Source organism: Thunnus thynnus, chromosome 2 (genome assembly GCF_963924715.1).
Source record: "Thunnus thynnus chromosome 2, fThuThy2.1, whole genome shotgun sequence".
NCBI lineage: Eukaryota > Metazoa > Chordata > Actinopteri > Scombriformes > Scombridae > Thunnus > Thunnus thynnus.
The window spans coordinates 37,468,375-37,494,606 of NC_089518.1; the positions used below are offsets into that span (position 1 = coordinate 37,468,375).

Below are 26,232 nucleotides of genomic sequence, written 5' to 3' on the forward strand. Positions count from 1 at the left end.
TGCAACTATGCCATCAAAACCCAAGAAAATGGCTTTTGAATCGCTGTCCACTGTAGTGACCACTATGCATGAAAAGGTTAAGCTAAGATTATGGTGTGTTTATGTTTACGTTGTAGGTTAGATGAAATCTCCCAGTTTCCCAGTCATAATCATGACTTGGATATGGAGCCTGGGAGGGGCCATGACGAAAACAATAACTCATTTGTGCTCTCGGTTTAATATTACATGCTCTAGATTTAATAATTCAATTTAAAGGATTTCATTCATGCCAAAGAGCATCCACACCTACTGTATAACAAAGAGACAAGAATGCAGAAATATTACAGCAAAAATAAAACTTTATTTCAAAATAGATCTTTTAATCATCAAAACTACGAATCTGACAGAGACCCTCTGTGTATAATTTTAATATTTACAGAATCACAGTGATTCTTATCTCTGTAACAGTCTATTGTATGAATCTCATCTGGAATTATTCTGCTGACACATCAGTATCACAGTCTTTATCCTTCCTATTCTGATTGGATCTAAGCTGGTAAACAGACGCCAATTATTACAACGCTAGACCAACTGTATAGTATTGGAATCGTTTGGAAAGTAATTGGCAGTAAAGAAGATATAAATCAACTGAAACATCCATAACTAATTGCAGATATTGATGAGAGAAATGAGGTTTTGAACTCCAATGAACAAAGACAGAAGCAGCAGCAAACTATCTGCTACCTGCTCAGCACTGTGAGTTTTAATGCTGTTGTTTTTACTTCATAAATGACAGTAAGTGAAGCTTTAAGGTAGCATGAGGTAAACATAAGGAAACCTCTGTCAGGGTTTATGGAGTATCTACAAAACCAGGATGAAGTCCAGAGCTGGTTTTCAGTCTTAAATGTCATCATGTGTTCGCTGTTTCAACCTCACATGAACATCAATGTGATCAGTCAAAACTGGGTGATCAGAAAAATAAATCCAGCACTGAGAACACAACATGGATCTCTTCAGATAAACAGGACTGTAAACAGAAGACGCTACTTTAAAAATAGGTTTTGTTTCACTGAGAGGAAAATGGAAAGTTCTTGTTACTGCCTTCCGACTACATGTCGTAGCCCTTAAAATCCAAAAATTTACAGTACACTTTACTCATACAATACTATTCTAATACTAATGTATTTAAAATTGCACCAAAACGTTTAATTTAATAAGCCAATAAAACGTTGATCACAGGTTGGCCGTAGTTGCAGCGACTGGTTGAGTTAAACAGTATTTGAGCTGTGCGTAGCATTTCCAATACAGTACTCAATACTAGTATTGTCAGTTTGTAACATCTAGTATAATGAACTATATACTGTACATACAGTATATATACACAGTGGTTTCCTGTTAATATACTGGTTTCCAGTATCATCAGGCAGCTTCGTCCAGCAGCCTCTGCAGGTTCTTCTGCACCTGGAAGAACAGATATCCTGTTTTATTATAACAGTAAACTGAATGCTGTACGACATGATACTACATTTCTAATCAAATTGGAATCTAATGTCCTGTTATTGATCATTTTGAAAATAAATAATGCTGTAACGTGACAGATGAATATACGGAAGCCCTGAAAGGCAAGTGAGAAAAAAAGTTTCTGGAGATCCAATTTCTAAGTCTGACCTAAATTCTTTTCTCTCTTGTGTTTATGAATTAAGAACAAGTGGAAAAAAAGGTTTTGCCAGGATAATCTTTCTAAGTTCCATAAAAAAAAATTTAAAAAAATTTTCACCTGTTTCACAGATAAAAATTTTTTTTAAAAAAATTTTTTAAAATACATTTTTTTTTAAATTTTTTTATGGAACTTAGAAAGATTATCCTGGCAAAACCTTTTTTTTTCCACTTGTTCTTAACTCATAAACACAAGAGAGAAAAGAATTTAGATCAGACTGTTTCACAGATTAAATTTTTTTAATTTTTTTTTTATGGAATAAGAAAGATTATTTAGAATTTTGTTTATGAATTAAGAACAAGTGAAAGTGAAAAAAAGGTTTTGCCAGGATAATCTTTCTAAGTTCCATAAAAAAAATTTAAAAAAAAGTTAATCTGTGAAACAGGTGACAATTTTTTAGATCAGACTTTGATTGGCTCTCCGAAAAAAAAAAAAATTCTCACTTGCCTTTCAGGGCCTCCGTATAAACATGTTCAGAGGAGGGCTGGGCAATATCTCAAAATAATTTGATTAATTTGAATTTTTTTTAATGATGTGTAAAATCGAGTTATTACAATATGAACAAAATGGTTATTTAAAAAAAAAAAAAAGGTCTAAAAGTAACGTAGATGGCAGCTGCTACATTAAACGTTTTGAGCCATGACACGCTAAAAATCACTGGGTTAATGGGTTTGACCCAGTTTGGGTCAATATAACACCAACACATTACTGAGCCACTCATGACAAGAGGTTGTTTTGATCCAGTTTTAGTGTTATTTTTTATTTTACTGTTGTTTACCCAAACTAAAGCTTGTTTTAATCTGCTCTCCTGTTTTTTTTAAACTTCCATGTCACGGTTTGTTAATTACTTGTGTATGTTTTTAATGTCATTTGTGCATCTTTTTTTGTACAAGAAACAACACATTTGTGAGAGTTTTTTAACTAAAGCTTGTTCTGTGTAACACTGGGTCAAAATAACAGATTGTTAAAGTCGACCCAATGTTGTGTTGGTGTCCCGTAAACTGTCATGTGATTCGTTACACCACATGCACACCTCACGCCACAGTTTATGGGATGGCGGTGATTCTAGTTGTCTCTGGCTGTATCATAGTGAATTTAACGGTTGTATCTATGAGACAAAACAGACTGAAAATGACTCTTCACACTGACCTGCGACCTGCATTTAGCAGACAAACAAAAATCATTCTGCCGTAGTTCGGGGTGTTTTTATGTATCACGGCTCTTTGGCTTCTGTTCTGTGATTATTGTGTGTGGATTTGATGTCAGATCGACGTTTCTCAACAACTGGTCTGTGCAGTGTTTCAACTGGAGCTCACCTCCTGACAGTATAGTGATGTAGCGCCTTCAAAACACTAATCTGACCCCGGAATAAGTTTAAAGTCACAGTGTATAAACCACAGAGGCTTTCCAGCAAGAGCAGCTACTATCAACACATCAGGAGGATGTTTTTCAGTGTATGTTTGCAGCAACACAGTTTACTCATCATCGAATCATACTTTGATCCGAAACTGAGCCTTGATACATGTTTACTGGTTAAACTTAGCTGTCAGCTGCTGTTTGTTTGTTGGTAAAGAGACGAGTGTCAGCCTGAAATGTTAATGCTGACTGATGGATGAGCAGATGAGCTCTTCTTACAGATGACGTCCAGGCTTTTCTACAAACAGATCACTGACTATAAATGTTTGATTAACGGCAACAGTCGCAGGTTTCACTTTGTTCGCTGGAAACAAAGCCTTCCTGTTCTGGTTCTGACGCACTCTGTGTGTGGTTTCACGTGTTGAGGAAAGGGACGTAGCAGACGGAAAAATCCCTCTTGAACACGAGCTCAACGAGTTTTAAGTTGTGATTGAAAGTTGACAAAAGGTTACTTTGGCTGCACTGATGAGAAACACAATCAGGTAGAAGCAGGTCAACGTTCTTTGGCCAGCTGGTTTCTGGGTTCGAGACGTACCTTAATTAACTAGAGTGACAAGTCTGTTTATCCTGGAAGAAAGCCTTTTTGTTTTATATATACTCTCTGATTTTGACATAATCCCCTGTTTGCTGTTGATGTTTTGAAACTGGACTAAATTACACATGTTTGACAACTATAACTGTAACAAAATCAGGTGTTTCTCTTCTTCTTTTATCTAATATTTAACTTGGAAGAGACAGACTGACCTTCTCCAGTTTAATCAAGTTGATGGTCAACAGTTCAGAGAAAAGCTCCGTGTTCACGTCGCTGTTCACTCGTAGAAAGTCGTTTCTGGAAAAAAAAAACACATAATGGGTGGAAATAAATTGTTAAATATATATCGGAAAAGATGCAGCAAACAACCAGAATTAATAAAATAACTTCAATCATTTCATTTCCTGACATAAATAATGTGCAGGAACTTAATTATGGATCTAATTTTTAATATGAATAAAGGCTAATTTATTGATGAAGCCATTCAATCTATAAAAAAGTGCTGCTTTCCTAAAGCCAAAGGCGGCATCTTCAAATGTCTTGTTTGGTTTGACCAACAGTCCAAAACTCAAAGATATTCAGTTTACTATAAAACAAAACAAAAAAAAGCAGCAGAATCTCACATTAGAGAAGCTGCAGCCAGAGGATTGATGGAGTTTTTGATTGATAAACGGTTAATCTATTATCTAAATATTTGCAGATACATTTTCTTTTTGATCAATTTAATCGTTTCAGCATTAATATGTGTTGTGTGACTCTGCAACTTTGTACTGTTTGCACACGTTAGAAAATATCAGGGGTCACTTGCAAGAGAAAAACGATGACATCACCTCTTTATTGTGCATCTTTCAGCTGAAGTGGCATGTGGGTTTTTCTTTGCAATCTGAACAATTTTTCTGGCAATTATGGCTGAAATCTTTCTTGTTCTACCTGACTGTGGTTTAGTATCAACAGAAACCTTCATTTTCCTCTTCTTTATCAGAGCTTGAACACTACTGATTGGCATTTTCAAATCTTTGGATATCTTTTTATATCCTTTTACTGGTTTATAAAGTTTAACTCCATTTTCTCGCAGGTCCTTTGACAGTTCTTTTGCTTTCCTCATGGCTCAGTATCCAGTAAAGTCAGAGCAGCCCTGGATGAAATGTGCAGAACCTCATTGACTATTTATACACAGACACTAATTACAATCAAACGAGGTGTGGAAACTTACCCTTACCCTTTATTATCAGGTGAAACATTCAAGGGTATGTAAACTTATCAGCACAACTGTACGTATATATAAATAGTTTTAACATATAGGGCCAGTTCATCAAAATTGGTTTATTATTTGCGTTTTCGACATCCTTTCTTATATTTCTGCCTCCACGCCAAATGCAATAAAGGTAAACAGACTTTTGTTTATGGTGCTCAGAGTTTTTAAAAAATCAAGAGGAGCATTTCTTTCTACAAACTGTTACTCTGGATAATTAACAGACCTAATTATAATTATAATAACAGTTGTCATGTGAACTACTTTCTATTGAGGAAACAGTTCCTATGAAAACTGTGGACAGTGACAGTCTCCTATATATATATATATATATATATATATATATATATATATATATATATATATATATATATATATATATATATATATATATATATATAGGATGTAGGATATATATAGAAAGGATGTAGGATATATATAGAAAGTTAAAAAAAATCCAGTTTTATTTAATCTGTCTAGAAATTAGTAGCTTTTTCTCGCATGTTTTCCAGGATTTTACAATCTGTGACAATCTTTAATTTGTCACAGTATTTTTTAGTTATTTTATTGTTGCCTATTTATTATTATTTATTTTGGTGTTTGTTGATGATGGTGTATTGTTCATTTTCCTGTTTAGTGATGTTTCTTGCCGCTGCCTGATGAAAACAGATAATTTTCCACAGTGAGGACAATACAGCTACTTCCTTCCTTCCTTCCTTCCTTCCTTCCATCCTTCCTTCTCTCCTTCCTTCCTTCCTTCCATCCATCCTTCCTTCCTACCTTCCTTCCATCCTTCCATCATTCATTCCTTCCTTCCATCCATCCTTCCTTCCTTCCTTCCATCCATCCTTCCTTCCTACCTTCCTTCCATCCTTCCATCATTCATTCCTTCCTTCCTTCCATCCTTCCTTCCTTCCTTCCTTCCCTCCTTCCTTCCTTCCATCCATCCTTCCTTCCCTCCTTCCTTCCTTCTATCCCTCCATCCTTCCTTCCTGTCAACTCACTCGTGGTTGGTGAAATCTGTGACGGAGCCGAGTGTCGTCAGTCTCTGTTCCAACGAGACGATCTTAAAGGCCAAGTAACAGGAAGACAAGACCAGGACACACACTCTGAGGACACACACACACACACACACACACACACACACACACACACACACACACACACACACACAGTCGATCAATCAATGATGAAGGGATTGATGGACAGATGAATATGCAAAGTTATGAATGAATTAATGAATTATATTATGAATAAATGAATACACTAGTGACAGATCGATGAATACATGATAAATTACAACAACAAGAGTAGATGAATGAATGAATCAATGGAATATAGATAGATGAGTAAATTAATCAATAATTTAATGAATGACTGAATGAATGAATACATTAAAAATTAATGAATGAATATAAAAAATGGTTGAATAAATATAATAAAAAAGAAACATTTTGAAATTATTATTATCTTTAAAAAAAAATCTAAAAGTCAATTAAAAATTAAATATAAAAATATGAATGATTTAATGAATAACTGAATAAATGAAAAAAATGAATGAATTAACATTAAAATTTGAGGAATAAAATAATTTAAAATAATAATAATAATAATAATAATAATAATAATAATAATAATAATAATAATAATAATAAAAGTGAGTGACTAAATGAATGAATGAATGAATGAATTAATATAAACATGAATGAAGGAGTATAAACAATTATACATGTATGCATATAAAAATGTATGGATTCATGAATTAATATGATAAATAAACTAGTAGATGGGTGATTGAATTGATTGCAATAAATATCTATGAATTAAATATATAGATGAACTGGATAATGAATGAATGACTGAAATAATTAATTAATTAATTAATTAATTGTAATAAATATCTATGAATTAAACATATAGATGAATTGGATAATGAATGAATGAACTAATGAATGAATGAATGAATGGCAGTAAACTCACAGGAACAAGTAGACGAACAGCACAGTGTTGAGAGAAACTGGTTTCATCGTCCTGCTGTCAATCACAACCTCTGAGACTGGAAATAAAAAATATTACACATCAACGTCCTTAATGAAACGTTTATATTTTCACTCTACAAAATCTGTAAACTGACAAACATATTATTAATCATACATGATTGAATTAAACTTTATCAGTCGTTTGATTTGCAAAAGTTGTTCCAAAATCAAACAGTAATGTGACACACGACAGAGAAAACATATGAAACATCGTCTTTTATGATGTGAGTCTATTCCTCTTAAATACACCGTATAAAACTTTTTATTGGTAGTTTGTCCTGAAGAATCAATTATATAAGTTCATATTTCTTCACGTCAGACTATTAACTCATGCCCCCGTCTTGTTAAGTGGTTGATAGACTGTGAAAACACAACAAGTTTGATATGTTGTCTTTTAAAATATATTAGAGTGTCGTCAGTAAACCTGAGGAGTGAAGTGTGAGGTTAGCTTTAGGTTGTTTGTTGTAACAGGATATAAAACCTTCCCGGTGAGGGAGAATCGTCGTACCAGAGTGATGTTTGTCGTGCTGCTTGTTGTCTGGACTCTGCTGGTTCTGATGCTGGTTCTTCACTTTGTGCTGATGGTCTGGATGTTCGGGAGGCGTTGCACCGTCTGTGTGCTTCAACACATCCAGGAACGGAGGAACAGGGAACTCTGTAGCGTTCAAGAGACAGTGTTTAACAACGTTGTTTACTTCAACAATACAGTATTACAACTTCTTTAACGCACTATGTAATTTCAGCCGCTAGGGGTCTCAATCAAAACAATAACAAAAGACGGAGTGTGATGACGGTGTGAAGTAGCAAGGGATCATGGGAGTTGTTGTCTTCGTTGTTAAATAACCAGCTTCACTGGGATAGGATTACTCCAGTGTTAATCATTCAGGATGTTTTTACCCGCAGAGGTCTCCTCCTCTCCAGAACAAACGGACCCGGAGATTACAGGTAAAAACACTGAATAAAGCTGTTTCACCTAAAAAAATCAATATTTCTCTGACGATGTTTGGTGAGCACCGGACTTCCTGGAGGGGCTGTTAGCCGAGCTGCTGCTAACATTTGCCCAGTTTATTTCTCTGATAACTTAAGATCCAGACGTCCAATGACTAAAATCCTTCTTTCGACTAAAAGATGTAGTTAAAAATGACCTAAATTCATCATGAAAATGTGGCTTAAAACTGAATAAAAGTCCATTTATAACAGTTTCTGTGGAACAACCACAACGCTGATGTATTATCTTGTATGTGTGTAAGTTACTCTTTGGTAGACGCTGTTGTAGCGGACAAACACAGCACCGCCGTATGCATCTTGTGCGTGTTTACTCTTTGGTAGAGGAGGTATGACGCCATTGACATGCGACCAAATGAAACGGTCCGTTACTTTGATTAAATTACAGATTTCTCTGGGTTTGAAGATTGTTGGAAACATTTGGGATAATGTAAGTACACAACTCAACAACATATATAACATAGGTCTAGTTGTTTATAGACATTTTAATGTGGAATAATTACATATTATACCTTTAACTGCTGGTAAGTTTATTTGTTTATTTGGATCTTTTAGCTCGAGGCTAATCTCCCAGTAGTCCATGTTAAAATGTAACAGCTTCACTCCATGTGATTGGCTGGTGATACCTGCTATCTTCTCGTAGTCGGGGGTCTGAGAATCAGAGCTGCTGCTCTCCTCCATCTCCTGCCTCCTCTGTCTCACCGCTCCGTCCAGATCACTGAAATCACCTGAAAAACTCTGCAGAGACGCACAGGCAGGTCGTTCGTTACTGAGCACCAGAAACAGCACTAGAAGCTTCTGTTAGAGGACTGTAAGTGTTTGTTTTGGAGTGTTTGTGGTTCACTGACCAGAGGAAAGCGGGGTGATCGGGGGGACCTCGTACTTCTGAAGCTGTTTTCAGCTGAGGAGGGGATGGGGCTGCTGCACGGACTCTTCTCCTGCACATTAACATATAATACAAATCAGATTCTACAACGTCTTGGCCAACATTTGACTGTAATCTGATCCATGGTGGTATTTCTGCTTTGATATTTAAAGGGAACTGATTTTTGGCTTCAAAAGTTGCAAAAAAGGAAATAAATATGATGTTTAGTATCATAAACATCTTTTGCTTTCATGTCAGCAATCGTTTTCTCAAAAAATGTTGAAAATGTTTTGTGAGTTTCTCCTTTTGGAGTAAAACTACACAAAGTACGTAGGTGTGACAGTGTAGAACAGTGCAGTAAAGCTTTTCAAATGGTGGTTTTAAGGAACTTAGTTTAACTTATAAGGGTGAATTAAAAGGGAAAATGTCCAATGAAGTCAAGTTTATCTGTAGTAGTAGTTTCACGTACAATGTCAATATGAGCTTTATAGGCCATTATCATCATCATATATTATTCTTAAAGAAGTTAAAACATTCCTAATTTTTATGTCAACTTTTCAGGAACTATGAAAACCAGCTTTGACTTTTTATTATTTGCGCATCACATTATAATATGAACATTTCCACATTCCTGGTATTTGAAATATTTTGTTCATTACATTCTCTTCAATTTAAATTTGTAACAACTCTTTTCACTTTACTTTTTTTTTTTTTGTAAATTTCTATTTTATATTATTTATGATTACTTGATTCATGTGTATATTTTAATTATTATGCACCATAACAGCAAACCTACTGGGCAATAGAACTGTCTGATTCTTTGAGTTCATGTACTTTTACAAGGTTTGATAAGACAAAGAGGTCAAATAATTTTATCTCATAATCCTTGAAAATATAAAATATATATATATATATATATTTTCTATGTATAAAGTGCACAGGTTTTCTACCTGGCAACAGTGACACAGGAAATAGATATAGTTGCATGAGGAGAAGTCTTTCCTACCTCCAGATGAAGACAGACGGACATCAGGAACTTGTAGGTGTTGTCTCTGGACAGGAAGGACACAAACACGTACTGCAACAAAAAAACACCACAATGTTACTGTTCATAGACAATTCTAGTTTCATTTTAGTGGCAGATATTTGATGCGGACAGTCATTTGGACAGTTGTTAGTGATAAACCGGTTGTAAACAGAAGCAAACAGTAATGTAACACCGACAGCTTTGTTGTGTTGTGTTTGTGTTTTTTCAAATGTTTTTTTATTTAGAAAACTTTCCCCAAATGAAAAAAAATAAGATCATCATGACGTGATTTCTCACCCTGTCGTTTGCAGTGGAGATCACCAGAGCGTTTGGCACCAAGATGGCGGTTTTGGTCTTCTTGATGTGAGTGACGGAGATCACTGGGATGGCGATCTGGGACGGACAAATACCAGGATGAACAGTTCAGCCCTGCAGGGACTAGTTTACTCTCTGTTGGTACAGTATCACTCATCCTGTGGGGAGTAGTGGTCACACTGTCACCGGAGCTCTGAAACCTCATCAGTCAAACAACTGGAATCATGGGAAATGACTCAAGTAAAGGCCTGTTTGATAAGCGAGGATGTGATCGCAGACACAGATCTCACACAAACATTTTTTTCTTAGTCACTCTGCCAAAAGTCACATTTACAGATGTTTTTCAGTTTTCTTCAGCTTTAGGAACATCCTGTCCTCTTTGCACTGCAGGCCTCGTCTCTAATAACTCTACTTTTGTCTTAGCTGCAGACAAAAATGTGCATGTCAGGACCAACCAGTAGGGGTCACTAGTGCCGCGACTAGAACTTGATCCCTCACTGGCTTCCCACCAATGGAACACACACTATTAAGCTGCCCTTGTTTGTGCAACTGAAATCAGATTTAGTCATCGCTTTTTGTATTTAAAGTATTGCTAATAGTTTTGTATTAATTAAAAGGAAGGAAAAAGGTCTTTGGGGAAATATCAGAAATGCTCCATTTCCTCTCAGTTGGCTGGACGGGGGTGTTTTTGCTCTCTACCAACTCCTGAGGGAAATATCTGGCTCTTTAGCTGCTAAATGCTCCACTATGTTCACCAGCTAGTCTACAGCTAACTGTGTCTGTTTGGTGCTGAGCAGGTAGTGTACAGTGGCTTTACAGAGCTTTTTCTCTGAAAACGACGCTATGAGAGCGCTGAGAGTGAACCAAAACAGTAAAGTTGCAGCCGGACAGATAAACAAAGAGCTGAAGCCCGCTATAAAGCTGCAGAGTAGCTGATAATTCTCTGTAGGTTCATCACTACGAGCCACATACAACACACACTGTCAGTTCAGACAGTAATTTAAAAACTGTAGATTGTAGCTGCTTTAATCAATCATCAAATGAAACCTGCTGCTTTTGGCACCTTATATAGAGCACAAAGAAAGATAATACTCAGCTTTATTACATTATGTTGGTATACATTGATACAAACACTCTGTAACACTGTGAGATGACAGAAACAAGAGATGTAGCTGAGAAAGTTAAAGACTCTCCGCCAAAAGACCTTTGGGATGATAAGATTACTTTTCAAACTTAATGTCCTTGTCACAAACACAGAACATTTTTGGCTTCAAAAAGGACTTAGCAGTAACAGTAAACTCTGTCCCAGTTTTCAGTACCTTTGTGTCTTTGCCAAACACCTTGGAGTGGAAACAGATCCAGTGGTCGGAGACAAACATTCGTCCCTGGTAGAGGATGTCTTTCTGCAGGGCACAGGTGTAACCTGACAAACATGTAAATCAGGTACATCGGGTTACCGAAGAGAGGCTGAAAATCACTTTTTAGTATTAGTTTAGGGGAAAAAAGATTGTTGTATTTAAACAGGCTAAATGAAGTTAAATGGCTTAACAATTAATAGAATGATTACTGAATTTAGATTTACTCCCATGGTTCTGTTATAAGCATTAACTCATCATCTAGAGCAGCTCGTAGGTATCAAATGTTAGACTATTATCTAAATCCTCATTTAGTATTTAAGGTGGAGTGGATGGCTGTGATCATTAAAGACTTACTCTGTCTGAGCTGTTCCTCTTTGCTGATCTCCTTAAATATTTTATGGTACTGGCAGTTGCTCTTCGAAAGCTGAAACACAGCACACACATACGATTAAACTACAATGACATTAATGCAAACAAAGCAACCTGAATATTGGCAAGCATTTGTCTGACGAGCCAATACAATGTGCTTAACATTAAAAACTAAAATACATTTAGAAAAGAAACACAATGGAATATAAAAAGACAGAAATATGTTCATATCATAGATCATAGTAAAAATAATCTAAAGAAGAATAAAACATTAAATGGGAGACTACAGGCTACAAAAAGTGCAGCTACAGTGCAAGATATGAATAAATTAGTAAATTTAAAATAAATAAGTTGGAGCAGAAGTTTTCTGTGAGTTTGTTCCAGTTATATAAAGTAGTGCAGATAAACATACTGTAATAGCTTTGAAAATGTTTTGACCGCAGCTCATATTTTGTGTCCATGTTCAGCAACCTTTAAACTGACCATTTTTAAGACTAAAAAATGTAAAAATGTGTATAAAATATATTTAATACAGTAAAAAACAAGACCCTGGGGGGTCTGGGACATGGATGTATTATAATAACTGGATACTGGACTCAAATATCTTTATTCTGCTCAGCCCATAAATTTTATATGGGGATGATGTCACAAACTTTAAAATCCCTTTTCTTGGCTCTGAGATTCTAGTTTTACAGATATAAAACCTTCACAGATTAAAACTTAATATTAAAAAGAATAAAAATCAACCTGGTTTGGAGTTGGAGGCGTCCTGTCAACAGTTTTACAGATGTCTTTTCTATAATTGTGCTCTATGGGGAAAATGCTTTTTAGCCTGCAGGGAATTTTTCGCTGCAATACTGCCAGTGACTACTGGGAGAAACTGGTATCAAGACTGAGCAATGGCTCCGTATCCAGCTCTCATCATCTCATACATCCATGGTCTGCAGACTCTGGGCAGTTGCCCGCTTTACCTGGTTGATAATTCAGCCTTTAGATTCACTTCCTGTTTCCAACCCTGAGTCAACGTTGTTTTTGTTTTGTTCGTTAAATCATGACCATGATCGTCCCCTAACCTTTAACCATGTGGTTGGTATTCAGAGCAGGTCCATGAGGGCCATCAGGACCTTCTCTGTAGGACATACTGTTTTTGACAGGTGTAATTTTTAGTTCATAAAATATTACATTATTAAAATTATTTATTTGATTTTTAAAAAATTGTTTTATTTTTATTTCAGTTACTATCATAATCATAAACCCAGTATCTGGAGCTGGAACTGGATGTGTTCCCCATCCAGCTGTCTCTGCCCCCTCAGGACCTGCTGTGTCCCTGGTTGCAGGTTTTACTCATAGAAAGTAAACTTCACAACTAAATTAACCAATCAAAATCTGATTTGTGGTGACCTGCTAGCAGGTATTTCTTCGTGCCGCGGGGCTCACGCAGGCAGGTATTGCAGAAAGAATGAAGGATGGATTTTGTTTTCAAGTGACTGGTGAGTCCTGATGTATTAATTATCTATAGAGCTGATTAAGATTGTTGTTGGCAATGCTCGACGTTGCTGCTGTGAGATATACGGCCTGATTTCTACCTCTCAGAAAGTCTTTCCTTTATTGTTGGCTGATTGTTGAGCAACATGAGCGAATGTCTAGACCATCGGAAAGACCAGGTTGGCAGTTTTGCTAATGAATTTGTCTTAGTGAGAGGAAAAACAAGGTTAGCATTAGTGTCAGCTTGTTGAGCACACGAGTTAACAAGGCGATTTTGAAATGGACTTATTTTTAATGACATAATTTGCATATTGTTTTGATTTTAGTTGCTGGCAATGAGTGCACTTGTGTGTGTGTGTGTGTGGTGGGGTCATCAATGTGACCACAGAGGGCCCAGTGCAAGACCTCCTACTGCTGTTATTGTTACCATGACAACGAAGGTCCCCTAACCTTAAAAAATTAGTAATTTTAACCTAAACCAAACTTGCCAAACTTCAACTATAACATATTTATTTTTCGGTTTAGGAAGTTTTGTCATTCTGGAGTTCAGGGACGTATTTTGTCTTTTAATTTGGACGACTTGTTAACAACTGAGGACGTGACCTCAGTGTCCTCAGTCAGCTACAGCCCTCCTACCACTGATATCAGCATGACCCACATACTGCCGACCCTGATGCTTTCTGATAGTTATCATCCATGAGATAATAACGTGGCCTTGGAAAAAAAAAGTCAGTCATCATAAAGCATATCTGATATCACTAATCTGGAAAAACAACTGTCTGAGAACGGTTCCCATGCTGTAATGTTTATGAGTGTAATAAAATATGTGTTAATAAATCCTCACTTGGCTGTAGTGAGACTTCTTCCTCTCTATCTTGGAGTCTGAGTCAGCCTGGACCTGAGTCAGCAGAGAGTTGTCGAAGGTCTTTGACCTGCAGACAGGAACCAAAAACCAGTACAACCAGGAATGGATTCACTTAATACTGATAAGACATTAAACAAACTAAAATTACTCATACTAACTGATACAACACTAAACAAACAGTTATATTACGCATTACACGGCTGTCTGGCTGTCTGTGACCCTTTGTACTCTAATTCAAATGCATTTTGATTATATAACACTACTTATTATACTGTAGGTCACCAAGTAAAGTTATATAAATTAAATATGACTGAAATCATAATAAAATAAGTAATGAAAATAATATAAAAACATTTAATTAAAAAGATAATATAAAGGATAAAAGATCTTTATCTTTAAACATCAGTAAAAAAAAGTATTTCTGTGAAAATCTGAGATCAAGAAATATAGACAGCTTTTTATATTTTATAAATCTTGTTGTTTACCTGACTAACGCCGGCTTCCTCCTGCTCGAGGGCTCCTGATGCTCGGGATCGACGGCCTGTGGAGGCTCGTTGGTCGTCCTCCCGTTTCTCTGACGCTCCTCAGCCATGTTCTCTACATCTGAACTACAGACAGAAAGAAAGCAACCACAGAAATCACTTAAACAGCAAGTAAGAAGAACATACATTAGAAGGAAATGTAAAGATAAATGCAATCCTAAAGCAGCTCTGTAGACATTTAGTACTGCACTTGTATAAAAATGAGTCACAAGTGACAGATTTTTAAGGCAGAGACACTGTGACAAAACACTGGATCCTACATTTCCCATAATGCAAGTTGATAGTGTTTTTTTTAAATTTCATAATGCCGCAGTCATGTCTGGGATTGATGGGAAAAATTCCCATGTCTGCAGCTTGCTATGATTACAGAGTTGGTTGACTGATGGTTAAAAATGCTGTGCACTGACAACACAACACAACACAACACAACACTATATCCATTAAATTTGGGTTTAATCACCATGAACGATAAACTTTCATCCCTAGTTGCTACATTTTCATGTATTTCTGTTTTATGAATGACCAAGACGGATACATCAGCTCTTTCAGAAAAGTAGAAATTTCCCTGACGTAACTGTAACTTGACTTATTTACAAGTTGAAATCTCGTAATCGTGATAAGAAAATATGACGTGAAAGTGGTGTAAAACTCTCCCTGCTTGGTAAACACCAGCGTCTGTCCAGACCCCTTAACCCAGTTTATGACACAGACTTTCTCTAGCTCAAGCTGATAACCCTGATGACATCACTATCAGCGTATGTACTGTATTTGAGGTTTAGTGCAGGATTCAATTGATTCACCACTAACTGACATATCAGACAAAATGGAAACCACAAGGACACAAGTGAATCGTATTCATCTTGCAAAACAAGACAGTATTTTAGTTGTTTTTTAATTAAAAATATCAAATATCTGTAAATCAGTGTCAGACATCTACTGCAACCCAGACTTGGGGTCATTTAATGTGAACTTTGAAACAGGTTTCAATCATATCATTTTTCAATATATTGTTAGTAGTTTTGTGCCATTAGAATCTATTTCGTTTCAGTCGGCTTTGTCAGTGTCTGTTTGTGTTTGATTGACAGCAGCTGGCAGGCTACTGGTACAGAAGGAAGACAAAGTAAACAAACTGCTATGGCTATAAGTCATGCACAGACGGCGTGTTGCTAACAGGGATGTTGAAGAGCAACGACCAAACCAGCATCTAACAAATCCGAAGTGACATTTGCAGGTATGTTTACATGCTGTTTAATGTGCTGCAGCTGAGAAGCTAATTAGCTATCAGGTAAATGATTGTTTGGTGGCTTGTTCAGGAAGTTAAGCTGCAGGACAAGACGTATGTTCATGTTTATAAGTTAGATAAGAAGGAGACTTTAGCAGGGAAGCTAATGTGGGTTGTTGTTCAGAGTGTGTGGCTCTTGTGTTGTGTAGCCGGATGCAATCAGGCTCAGTGTGACCATCTGCTCTGCTGATGATAGAACGACACGTTATTGCTTTATTCAACATTTGATTTGCTGATAAGGACTCCAATGGTATTTCACTGAAATAATGTAAAACTAGGGTGCGCCATCATGAAACCAAAGAACTTAAAATATAAACGTCTTCCTTTTGGTTTCTGATTTTTTTCTCTAAGGAGAAAACAGGACAAATGATTTACAGAGCAGATATGTTGCTGTCGCAGACAATAGAGGCAGTTTAAATTCTGTTGGACTTTAACAAATTGTGACTAAGATATGCTCTGGTGGACAAACTATGTAACAGAGACACTGACCTCAAACACATCTTTAGCATTTCTGCACTGAAATTTCTTTCCACTGAATGGTAAACAGATAACACAGATATATCTGTGATAAACTAATATCGGCCAATTTATCAATTGGGGTCTTGTTGCACCTGGTTTTTTTATTACTGTGTGACAAGAGAGTCCAAGGTGACGTCCTCAGATGTCTTGTTTTAACCGACCAATAGTCCAGGATTCAATAATGTCCAATTTACAGTAATATAACATGAAGAAAAGCAGTAAATACTAACATTTGAGAAGCTGGAATCAGAACATACTTTGTATTTTTTCCTTGATAAATGAGTTCAACAATCAAAACTGTTAGCATTTAATTTTCTGTCAGTTGACAAATCGATTAATTGGCTAATTGTTTCAGCACTAATAGAGATACTAATACTTATACTACACCTTCTATTTCTACTCATTTAAACTGTTACTCATGCCACTACAAACACTACTATTACTATTACTACTGATATCTACATTTCTTCATAATCTAGGATCCTCTCTTTGACTCTCTTTTTCAGTCAGAAACTCACTGATAATCCCTTTCTTCATGCTTTGCAGTTCCTCTGTTAGACTTCCTGGCATCCTCCTGTGATGTCTGCTGGTTAACACAATGTTCTGTCATCACGCTCATCAGTTTTTACCGATCAAACGCCCCGGCCGTCCCGCTGTCCTGTCTGTCTGCCTGCTGCTGTGAGAACTGAGAGGTGAACTGAGCCTGCAGCCTGAGCTCCTTCACCTGCTGGTAGGAGTGTCTGCAGGGGCCTCCTGGTTTCACATGTCACAGCCAATCAGACGGCAGGACGTGGTGTTGTGCGTGCATGTGTGTGTGAGAGAATTTAAACCTTTGATCAGTGACATTCAACCCAGCTTTGTTTGAAGAGTAAAGTTTAATTTTTACTCTCTTGTATGTTGCTGTACATTATAAAATCTTATTATATTATGCTCTGATCGCATGAAATCTGCAGGGAAAGTAAAGTTGAGATATTTGCTGTCAGTAAGAACTTTATAACTCTTTCCAGCTCAGTTTACACTGGAACAAAACTTTCTCCTCTTTCTTCTCTTCTCCTTTTCTTTCTCAAACAGGATGAAATCTTATCACTTTCCCTTTGTCGATACAAAATGTAATCATTTATTTACTTTCTTACTACAGTAGATGAATCCGGGACAGGACTGCCAGGTAGAGAAAACACCTGAGGACAAATATTATATTTTTCATTGTATCTCTGGCATTTCTTTACTGAAAATGGTGAATTTCTAAATATGTATGCGATAAGCTAATATCGTCCAATTTATCATTTGGGGTGTAGCTGCAACCAGCAATTACTTTTATTAATGTCTTGTTTTGTCCAACCAACAGTCCGACCAACAGCTGATGTAAGACTTTTAAAAAGTAGTAAATCCTCGTGTTTTAAAAGCTGGAATCACATCAAACTTTGCATAGAAGAAGATTAATTGACTAATTGTTTCAACCCTAAAAGAGAAACTGACTCTGATACTCTGATATATCATTTATACAAGTTTACAACTGCTCCTTATACCATTATTAATACTGATATCTATATTGCTTCATAATCCTTGACCCTCAGAAACTCACTGATAATAGTTTCTCTGTGACACTTCCTGGCATCCTGGCATTATTTTTTGTAAAATACTGTCTACAACCAATTCTTAATTGTTGGGAAAATGTGCTATGTGAGCACAATATAAACTAAAAATAATTAAGGTCTTAAAACTACATTTTCACAACAACCTTGTGATTGCTGATTATTGATATTGTATGTTAGTCCATCAAACTCTCTAACAAATTTACAATTAATCAAATGAACAATAATCAGCTGAGACGCAGTGACTGTGGGGCTTTCTGGGCCCTTGAGGCTCTGTGGCTGCTTTGCCCAGCTGTTTCTCCATGTTGTTCCTGGCATTTCTTTGTTATTTTATCCAGACAGACAGTAATTTCCTCTTCTGATCATTAACTATGTACTTGCAGTAAAATATCTGTATTGAAATGATAAAAAAAAAAGAGTGGAATACCAATAGTGTTTATACACAGGCTCCAGCAGGCTTGCTTGGTAGATTTTGGTGCACAAAACAACTGCTATCCATTCTCAGTAATAATGAACATAAATAATAAATAAGAATGCAAAGTGTCATTATTTATTCTGAAGCCAAGAGGGCACATTAAATGAGAAAACTACTGACTTATACCTTTACTACAGAATTTTACCTGCAGGTGTTTAGTTCCCGTGTAAATTCAATGTGAATGAGGATATATGATCCAGCTATTACCCTGCTTCTGTGTGTGTGTGTGTGTGTGTGTGTGTGTACCAGGTATTACTCATATTGTAGTGACATAAAATAAATCTGTTACACAGTCACATTGTGAGGACTCGCCTCCTATTCTTATAACGTAAATCATTAAATTTTAGGACGAAGACCTCATTTAAGGTTAAGGTAGGGTTAGTAAGTCCGCAAGAACATGAATGTACGTCAAAGTCCTCTGAAGTGATGGAAACATGTGTGTGTGTGTGTGTGTGTAATCTGAGCTGACTGATATCAGCTCTGGGTTACTGGGCCACAACAGTCAACAAACATGTTGAACTCTTTGTCCTTCAATTTCTTTCTTTCTACCACTCAATATGTTTCACACACTCACACACATATTTATGTACAGTATATACACACAGAGGTAGAGTTACACATGTTCTTGTATACTTGTGAGGATCCTCACTGATATATTACACTCCCCAGCCTCTAAACCAAACTTATAACAGCTTACTCACTTTCTTTACAAGAGTGAGATGAGAAGGTCAAGAAATTATGTTTATATACTAATAAATTGCAACAGTAAATACATTTTGAAGGAAGCCTAGTGCCTCCTGAAATTTTGTTTTCTGTCAACACATTGAGAAAATTAACGTATTTCACAAGTTGCACAAATGTTGATATTGAATGTTTTAGTAAAATGTTCAGTGACAACATGTTTCATTTTTCTTACATGTCTCCTTTAATCTAAATCTTATTCTAAACTGAACATTAAAACCATTTAAAAAAGTCTAAAACATCCTTTAAAGAAGCAAAGATCAGACAAAAATGTCTTAAAAGTGATTCACATTCATTCTTCAGGTCTAAAACTCTGATTCGTGGTGTTTATCAGTGTTACTGTTGTGTCATCGTGTTGATTTCTTTACTGACAGTACAGGTACAGTTCGAAATACAAACAGTGTTGAACTCTTTGCCAATTTTTTTTCGTCAGTTCTTCTTGCAACTTTGCTTATTCATCTTTTTTTTCTGTGTCTCATTCACACATAATTCATAGTTTATAATGATTTGATTTTATTACTACACAATCATTTACTGTTATTCTGCATTAGTACATATGTTTTTCTTTGTCTCTCATATCCTCCACATACTGTTTCTTTGTCTCTCATATCCTCCACATACTGTATTTGTAGCTCTTTTCTTGTTTATGTAACATTTTTCTTTGAAATAAATAAATGCTATTGGATGCTAAAACAGCCACATGCTGGAAGAGTTCATTTTCCAACTTTAATGAAATATTAAAAATGTTTTCCTCTTTAGTTGCTTGTATCCATTTTAAAATAATCCACTTAAGTATCATGTTACAGTCATAACTAATTACTGTCTCTACTCTCAGCAACAACTGGGGCTTTATTGATTTATTTTCAAGTTAACGTTTCACTGCTGCATGTTGCAGTGTGTAAACAGAGCAGATGCACTTTGAAACACAAACATAAACTGTATGAACTGCAGCTCACAGTCTTCCCTCACAGAGAGGAGCTGGATTTATTTACTACCAAAGTATTTTATTGTTATTATTCATCTATTAAATATTTTTGTACATAAGCTGATATAAAAGCCAGTAAATCCCGGATATTTTGTGTTGTAACAACACAGTTGCCGACTATAACCAGTTTTGATAATGACAGATGCACTTCTACATCATTTTTAGATCTATTGTCACATTTATGACAGTGAATTTAAAAACAAAGAAAATAACCACCCAAATACATGCAAACTGTTTCAACTCTGTTAGAACTGTTTAGTCTTTCTGATCCAATGTTACCATTCATAGCTTGTATATAAAACTGGACGTAGCGAGGGTGCTTTGAAGCCGGTTTGAAGCCCAGAGTTGCAGCTTATCGTCAGCGCCATCATTTCCATTTGGAGCCAAATTACCTTCCAGATAAGGAGTGTTGCATTTCTCACTCTGGAAACACGCTCTGCTACCTCGCACCGAAGCTAACGCTAGCTTACTGGGAACACCGAGTGGTGCACACTTGGGCTAAAGTTAGCTACTTTAGCTAAATTGTGCTAACAGAGCAGGTACTGTAGTCAAGTAACATTAAAATTGATGCAGTTGAAGATGACGCTTTTTTAATTGGGGTTAGGTGGAGCCACCATCTAGTGGCCATGTGTGGCAATACACTTTAAGTTACTTCCACATTGGCGATTAAGGGGCGCTGTGGTCTACAAAACCACAGCTCTATAGAAAACAGATAAAAACTCACTAGCATAGCAATATTAGGGCTACAAACAACCTATTATGCATTTTCTGAAAGAAACAGAGTTACTCAGTGTAAAAATGAGTTGGTACTCGCTCCATTCAAAGAAAACATCTGCATTATGAATATACAAATGTCTTGCAAATTTCCAAATAGGCATTATATGAATAAACTGACCACATATCGCAACTGAAAACAGTTCATTTCTCACCTGAGAAAAAAATCTAAACTTACTTAGCGACACAGCAGTCCTAGGACAAACATTACAACAGCTTTGAGCCTGGCTTTAAAATCTGAGCCATCTCTGCCATTGCCGCCAATTGGCATGAAATGCATTCTGGGATATTGGCTACCCCAAGTCCATACAACTCAGCCCACAGAGTATCCTCGATAACATGGGCCGAGCGAGGTGTTGACTTTGACTTGGAGCAGTACTTGTGCTGTGACTGATGACATTTCAGAAGTCCACAAGAACACACATACAGACAAGAACACAGACTGAGAAATTTCTTACTGATTGTGTTAACTAAAGGAAAACAGCACCACCTACAGAAAATCAAACTTGTATTACAGAAACTCAACAGTACTGAACAGTTAATATCAAACAAAAAAGGACCTTCCATTTAAACAAAAAGTTAAAGTTTCTTACCGGTGACGTCCAGCAGTGTTGTACGGAGCAAAGGAAGGTTTGGACATCGTGCTCCTCCCTTTGAATTGAAACAAGTCGTCGGTGTTGTAGTTCACCATTGCAGCAAGAGTCACTTCACTCTTTACACAGGCAGACCTGACTCTTGTTGTCACGTAACGAACTGTATAATACCCCAATTTAAAGCTCAAAACTCATGTCTGGAGTTGACTGAACCCACCTGCTTCTAGTCCATGTTACATTGTTTTTGATTAATTCACGTGTTTGACTGAACTCCACTATTTTCCTCAAATATATAGTGCGGGACATATTGGGGTCACAAATGACACACCTCCTCTACCCCTGCAAACTAAACATTACATTACTGTCTGTCATTGGCTGTACAGTGGCTCTGTTTGTTTGGTTTGAATCTACAGTGTGTAACAAACACATACTGCCAGCATTTCACTGAACCTTCTTCCTGCCCCAAATCTGTTATCAGTGACTCTGGTCAGTGATTGACAAGCTGACTGTGTTTTGCACTGACATTGCAAAAAAAGGAAACTCAAATCCCATTTGGGGGAATGTTTGATTAGATAGGTCAGGAGCAGAAGCGTCTTGCAGTCAATCTTTTTGGAGGGGACACAGTTTCACAATGTGTATGTTAATGTTCACAACAAACTAAGTTGTAATGATATGCTTTGGCTTCTGTTTATGATCAAACCTGTCAATAACTATCTAGGACTATGATTGAAAGACATTTATTAACACTATATTGCAACAAATAGCAATAACAAATAACAAGAAAATGTTGGCGAAAAGGCTTTAAACTCAGGACTAACGTTAGCTGGTTAGCTAGCAGTACTGTTAATTTAATGCTGCATAAAAACACCTCACAAACATATAGCTGCTGTTTTTACTGACACTATTTAACTCATGACTCTTTGTGAAAAATCTCATGTCCATCCTGTTTCCTGTTTTGTAGGATGCATTTCAGCGCTCCAGGCTGAAGCCAACATGGAAACTACCTTAAAGTGCCACCGACGGCTGCTAGATGTTCTAACTGACTCCCGTTCAAAAAGCCTGAACTTCCCTCAATCACTTTTTTCAACAGTTCATTATGGTCTCAATCTCTAAATTTAGTATATTTCACTAAGTTTAATGTTACTTGATTATGATACCTGCCCAGTTTAGCAACAGTAGCTAACGTTAGCCCAAGTGTGCACCACTCAGTGTTCCCATTGAGCTAGCGTTAGCTTGGCTCCAAGGTAGCGGGGGTGTGTTTCCAGAGTGTGAAAAGAAACACCCCGCACTCCTTATTTGGACGGTCCTGACTCCTAATGGAAAAGATGGCGCTGATGATAAGCTGCAACTCTGGGCTTCAAACCGGCTCCAATGAAACCAGCGGGTGACGTCACACATCGCTACGTCCATCTTTATAGGGTATGGTTGTATCCTGCATCTTTAACACAAATAGAAACAGAAAACAATACATTGAGGTTTAAGGAGTAGTTTTAGTTATTGGCTTTTGTCATGTTCATGTCACATGTAGCTAATTACAAGCAGCCAAGTGGGTAAAACTTTTATGTTTTGAAAATTTTCAAACACATTTTCAGGTTTGAATGTTGTACATTTATCCAGTAAGCTATAACCACGCCTGTAAGTAAGACTAAGATTATTTCTTCAATGACGCACAACAGTCTGCTGAAATTATCACAGGTGTTATTCACTATTTTATGACATGTTATTGACAAAACCATTTGATAATGAAAGTAATTGTAGATGTAACAAATAAGCAGTTGGCAGTGTTTGAAGTCCTTTGAGAGATAGAATAAATTAGGTCTAAGCCAAAATATTGTTGCTATCAGACTACAAATATTAAATCAGACTAAAAATATTAGTATATTTGTCTGCCATCAAAAACTCACTTTGAACATGATTTCTACCTCAGAAATGATCTGTCAAGAACTTCTGTAAAACCAATTCCAACATCTAATTCAAATTCCCTAACAAAGAGGATGAATGAACTTTTCTTCCCTGTCAAGCCGCAATAACACACTTTAAGAGTCACACATAATTAATATATGTCTGTGTGGCCACTGTAGTTTTTTTAATTTACCAAGTATCTCCAGTTGTTGTGATTAAAGTTTCATATTTTCTTATGAATTATCTAAATACACTCTGTCTTTGCACTGAATGTGTGCTCCTGTGTATTTAAATTGTGTTTCACTAAACTGATACGTAGCCTATTTATTCAATTTGTCCCTTTAAGTAACCCGTAGAATAAAACGCTGTCTGTGTTGACTGCTCAGGTTTGCAAAACAGTATTTCTTCATCACAACCATTCAACCACAGAGAGAGAAAGGATTGATTTGAATATCTTCTTCACCACAGCAGCAGCAGCCAGCAGCAGCAGCAGCTGAGTGACAATAAACTGTGATTTACATGTTTGATACTGGACAATTACAAGTAAACGCCTCCTGCGACCAATCAGTGCAAATCAGTGAAAACGCTGAAAGGACATTCAATCAGTTACAATCAAACAAACACTGCAGCGCCCCCCTGTGGCCAACGAGTGACACGACTCAAGCTTTTTCAAAATCTCATTTGTGGCTTCTGATATTATTATACTGTGTGTGTGTGTTTCTGTGTGTGTGTGTGTGCGTGTGTGTGTGCAAATACAATAAAACGCAATAGACAATTATATTACTATATTATTTCTTTTTGAACATATAAATTAGGAGATTTTGGTGTAAATTTAGGTGTAGCTGTGTTTTTTTTGTTTGTTTCTTTTTAATCTGTTTTATTATTATTAATTTATTGTTTTGTAATCACATCACACCTACAGGCTACTGACCACTTGCCGAGCACCTCTGTCTCTGTCAGAAATACTCAGGTGTCATTCAGCCTGTGTTGTAGTTTGTGATGGAGCAGGCCTGATCCAGCAGCCTTGAACAGACCTGCATGTGTCCATCTACAGCTCGGTGCTCTGCCACACTGCGGCTGGCTGGCGGTCTGACAATGACTTGAATGCTGATTATTGTGGAGATCGACAAAGGAGACAAGGAAAGGAGGAGATGAACCGTTTCCTGAGAGCTGGGGAGAATGGAGGGCTGCTGACGGACTGCAGGGAGCTGTCACACAACCACACTGCCTCATCCTCCTCCTCTTCCTCCTCCTCCATCTCCATCACCTACTCCTCCTCCTCCTCCTCCTCCTCCTCCTCCTCCTCCTCCAGCGCCGCTGGCTCAGCCGACAGAGACGCGGCCCTGCCCTCGCTCCAGACCCGGGGACCTGTCGGCGGTGGCAGCGGCGGGTCGGAGCCGAGGAGATCCGCGCTTAAACGCAGCCGAGCCGGCCGGGAGGGACGAGAGGAACCGGAGGCGGCATCGGCGGCGGCAGCAGCGGCGGCGGCGGGTCACTCAGCGGCTGCCGGTGCGTTGCGCGGCGGCGGCGGCGGCGGAGGAGAGGTGTGCGTCGGGGTCGGTAAGCAGCAGCAGCAGCAGCAGCAGCAGCGCCGGGTGGCTCAAGGACGCAGAGTCGGTGGAGAAGGTCTGGAGATGCTTTCAGCGGTCAGCAGAGACGTGGACGGCGGCGGCGGGAGCGGCAACAATAACAACAATAATAACGGCGTCTCCGAAGTGACCACGGCCTCTCCTTCTGCGACATGCGCCAAAGGCAAGGAGGAGAGGAAGGGGAAAAACGTGATCCGGGGCTGGAAGAGGGAGAGAGACAGGGAGAGGGACAGAGAGAGGGACGCCGCCGCTCCTCCTGTCCGGACGAGGAAGGAGAAGCCCGGCGATGGCTCGTCTCCTCCTCCCTCCGTCTTCCTCTCATCGTCCGCCCTGCCCGAGCATCATCTGTGCCGCGACGGCCCCGGACACTGCCACTGCGCCGCGCCGGACTCCAGGATCATGGGGGATAACAGCAACAATAACAACATCAACAACAACAATAATAGCGGGAGTAACGCTGCCAATAAAACCACCGCGCTGGATTGTGGAGTTAAAAGCGGCGGCGCTATTGTTGTCAGGCGGCAGCATGACGACACGCCGTCCGCCAAGAAACACAGAGGAGCCGAGAAGGTAAGCAGCTTTTATTGTCTGGAGGCCAATAATAAAACACAGCAACAACAACAAAAAAAACCAAACACAACAGCGATCACTTAACACCTGCGGCTGTGCGATCTGTGCGTTAAACGTTTTCAGGCAGAATACTTTCATCTAAAAGGTGAGAAACATGAACATAAAAGCAGAGAAATGAAATATTTTTGATATTCAGAGCACACACAGTCTGTCAGATGCAGGTGTGAAGGCCACAAAGAAGCCTGTACAGCAGACACACAGCAGGAATGTTTAAATGGATGGATGGATGAATGGATGGAGGGATGACCGCCTGCCTGCCACATGATATTTATTTCCTATTGTTGTTGCCCTGCTGGTGTCATTGTTCCTATCTGTGTGTCTGTCTGCTGATATTTACCATGCTGATGTACACAGAAGGGATTTTTTTCTTTTTCTTTTTTTTTT

The 26,232-nt window shown here is 37.7% G+C and overlaps 2 protein-coding genes across 4 annotated transcripts in view; one reads left to right on the top strand and one right to left on the bottom strand.

Moving 5' to 3' along the window:
- Window positions 1-318: 318 nt before the first annotated feature.
- Window positions 319-23,167, bottom strand: LOC137169770 (GRAM domain-containing protein 2B). 3 transcript variants are annotated; one of them, XM_067573126.1, is made up of 14 exons: window positions 21,728-23,167; window positions 14,710-14,832; window positions 14,204-14,291; window positions 11,860-11,929; window positions 11,467-11,570; window positions 10,130-10,225; window positions 9,812-9,883; window positions 8,789-8,878; window positions 8,567-8,678; window positions 7,444-7,590; window positions 6,877-6,952; window positions 5,901-6,005; window positions 3,857-3,941; window positions 319-1,440 (listed from the first exon to the last, which is right to left on the bottom strand). In XM_067573126.1, exons 1-14 carry the CDS (start codon window positions 21,823-21,825, stop codon window positions 1,399-1,401), a joined length of 1,308 nt encoding a protein of 435 aa, XP_067429227.1. In that variant the 5' UTR covers window positions 21,826-23,167; the 3' UTR covers window positions 319-1,398. The 3 variants fall into 3 exon arrangements, with proteins under 3 accessions (XP_067429227.1, XP_067429236.1, XP_067429219.1); XM_067573135.1 differs by lacking the exon at window positions 21,728-23,167 and adding an exon at window positions 17,197-17,573; XM_067573118.1 differs by lacking the exon at window positions 21,728-23,167 and adding an exon at window positions 17,086-17,571.
- Window positions 23,168-24,349: 1,182 nt separating this feature from the next.
- Window positions 24,350-26,232, top strand: part of znf608 (zinc finger protein 608) — a 68,818-nt gene continuing 66,935 nt past the window's right edge. The window contains exon 1 of the mRNA XM_067573147.1: window positions 24,350-25,788. Within this exon, the coding sequence (XP_067429248.1) occupies window positions 24,781-25,788 (1,008 nt within the window). The 5' untranslated portion in view covers window positions 24,350-24,780. The remainder of the gene's footprint in view (window positions 25,789-26,232) is intronic.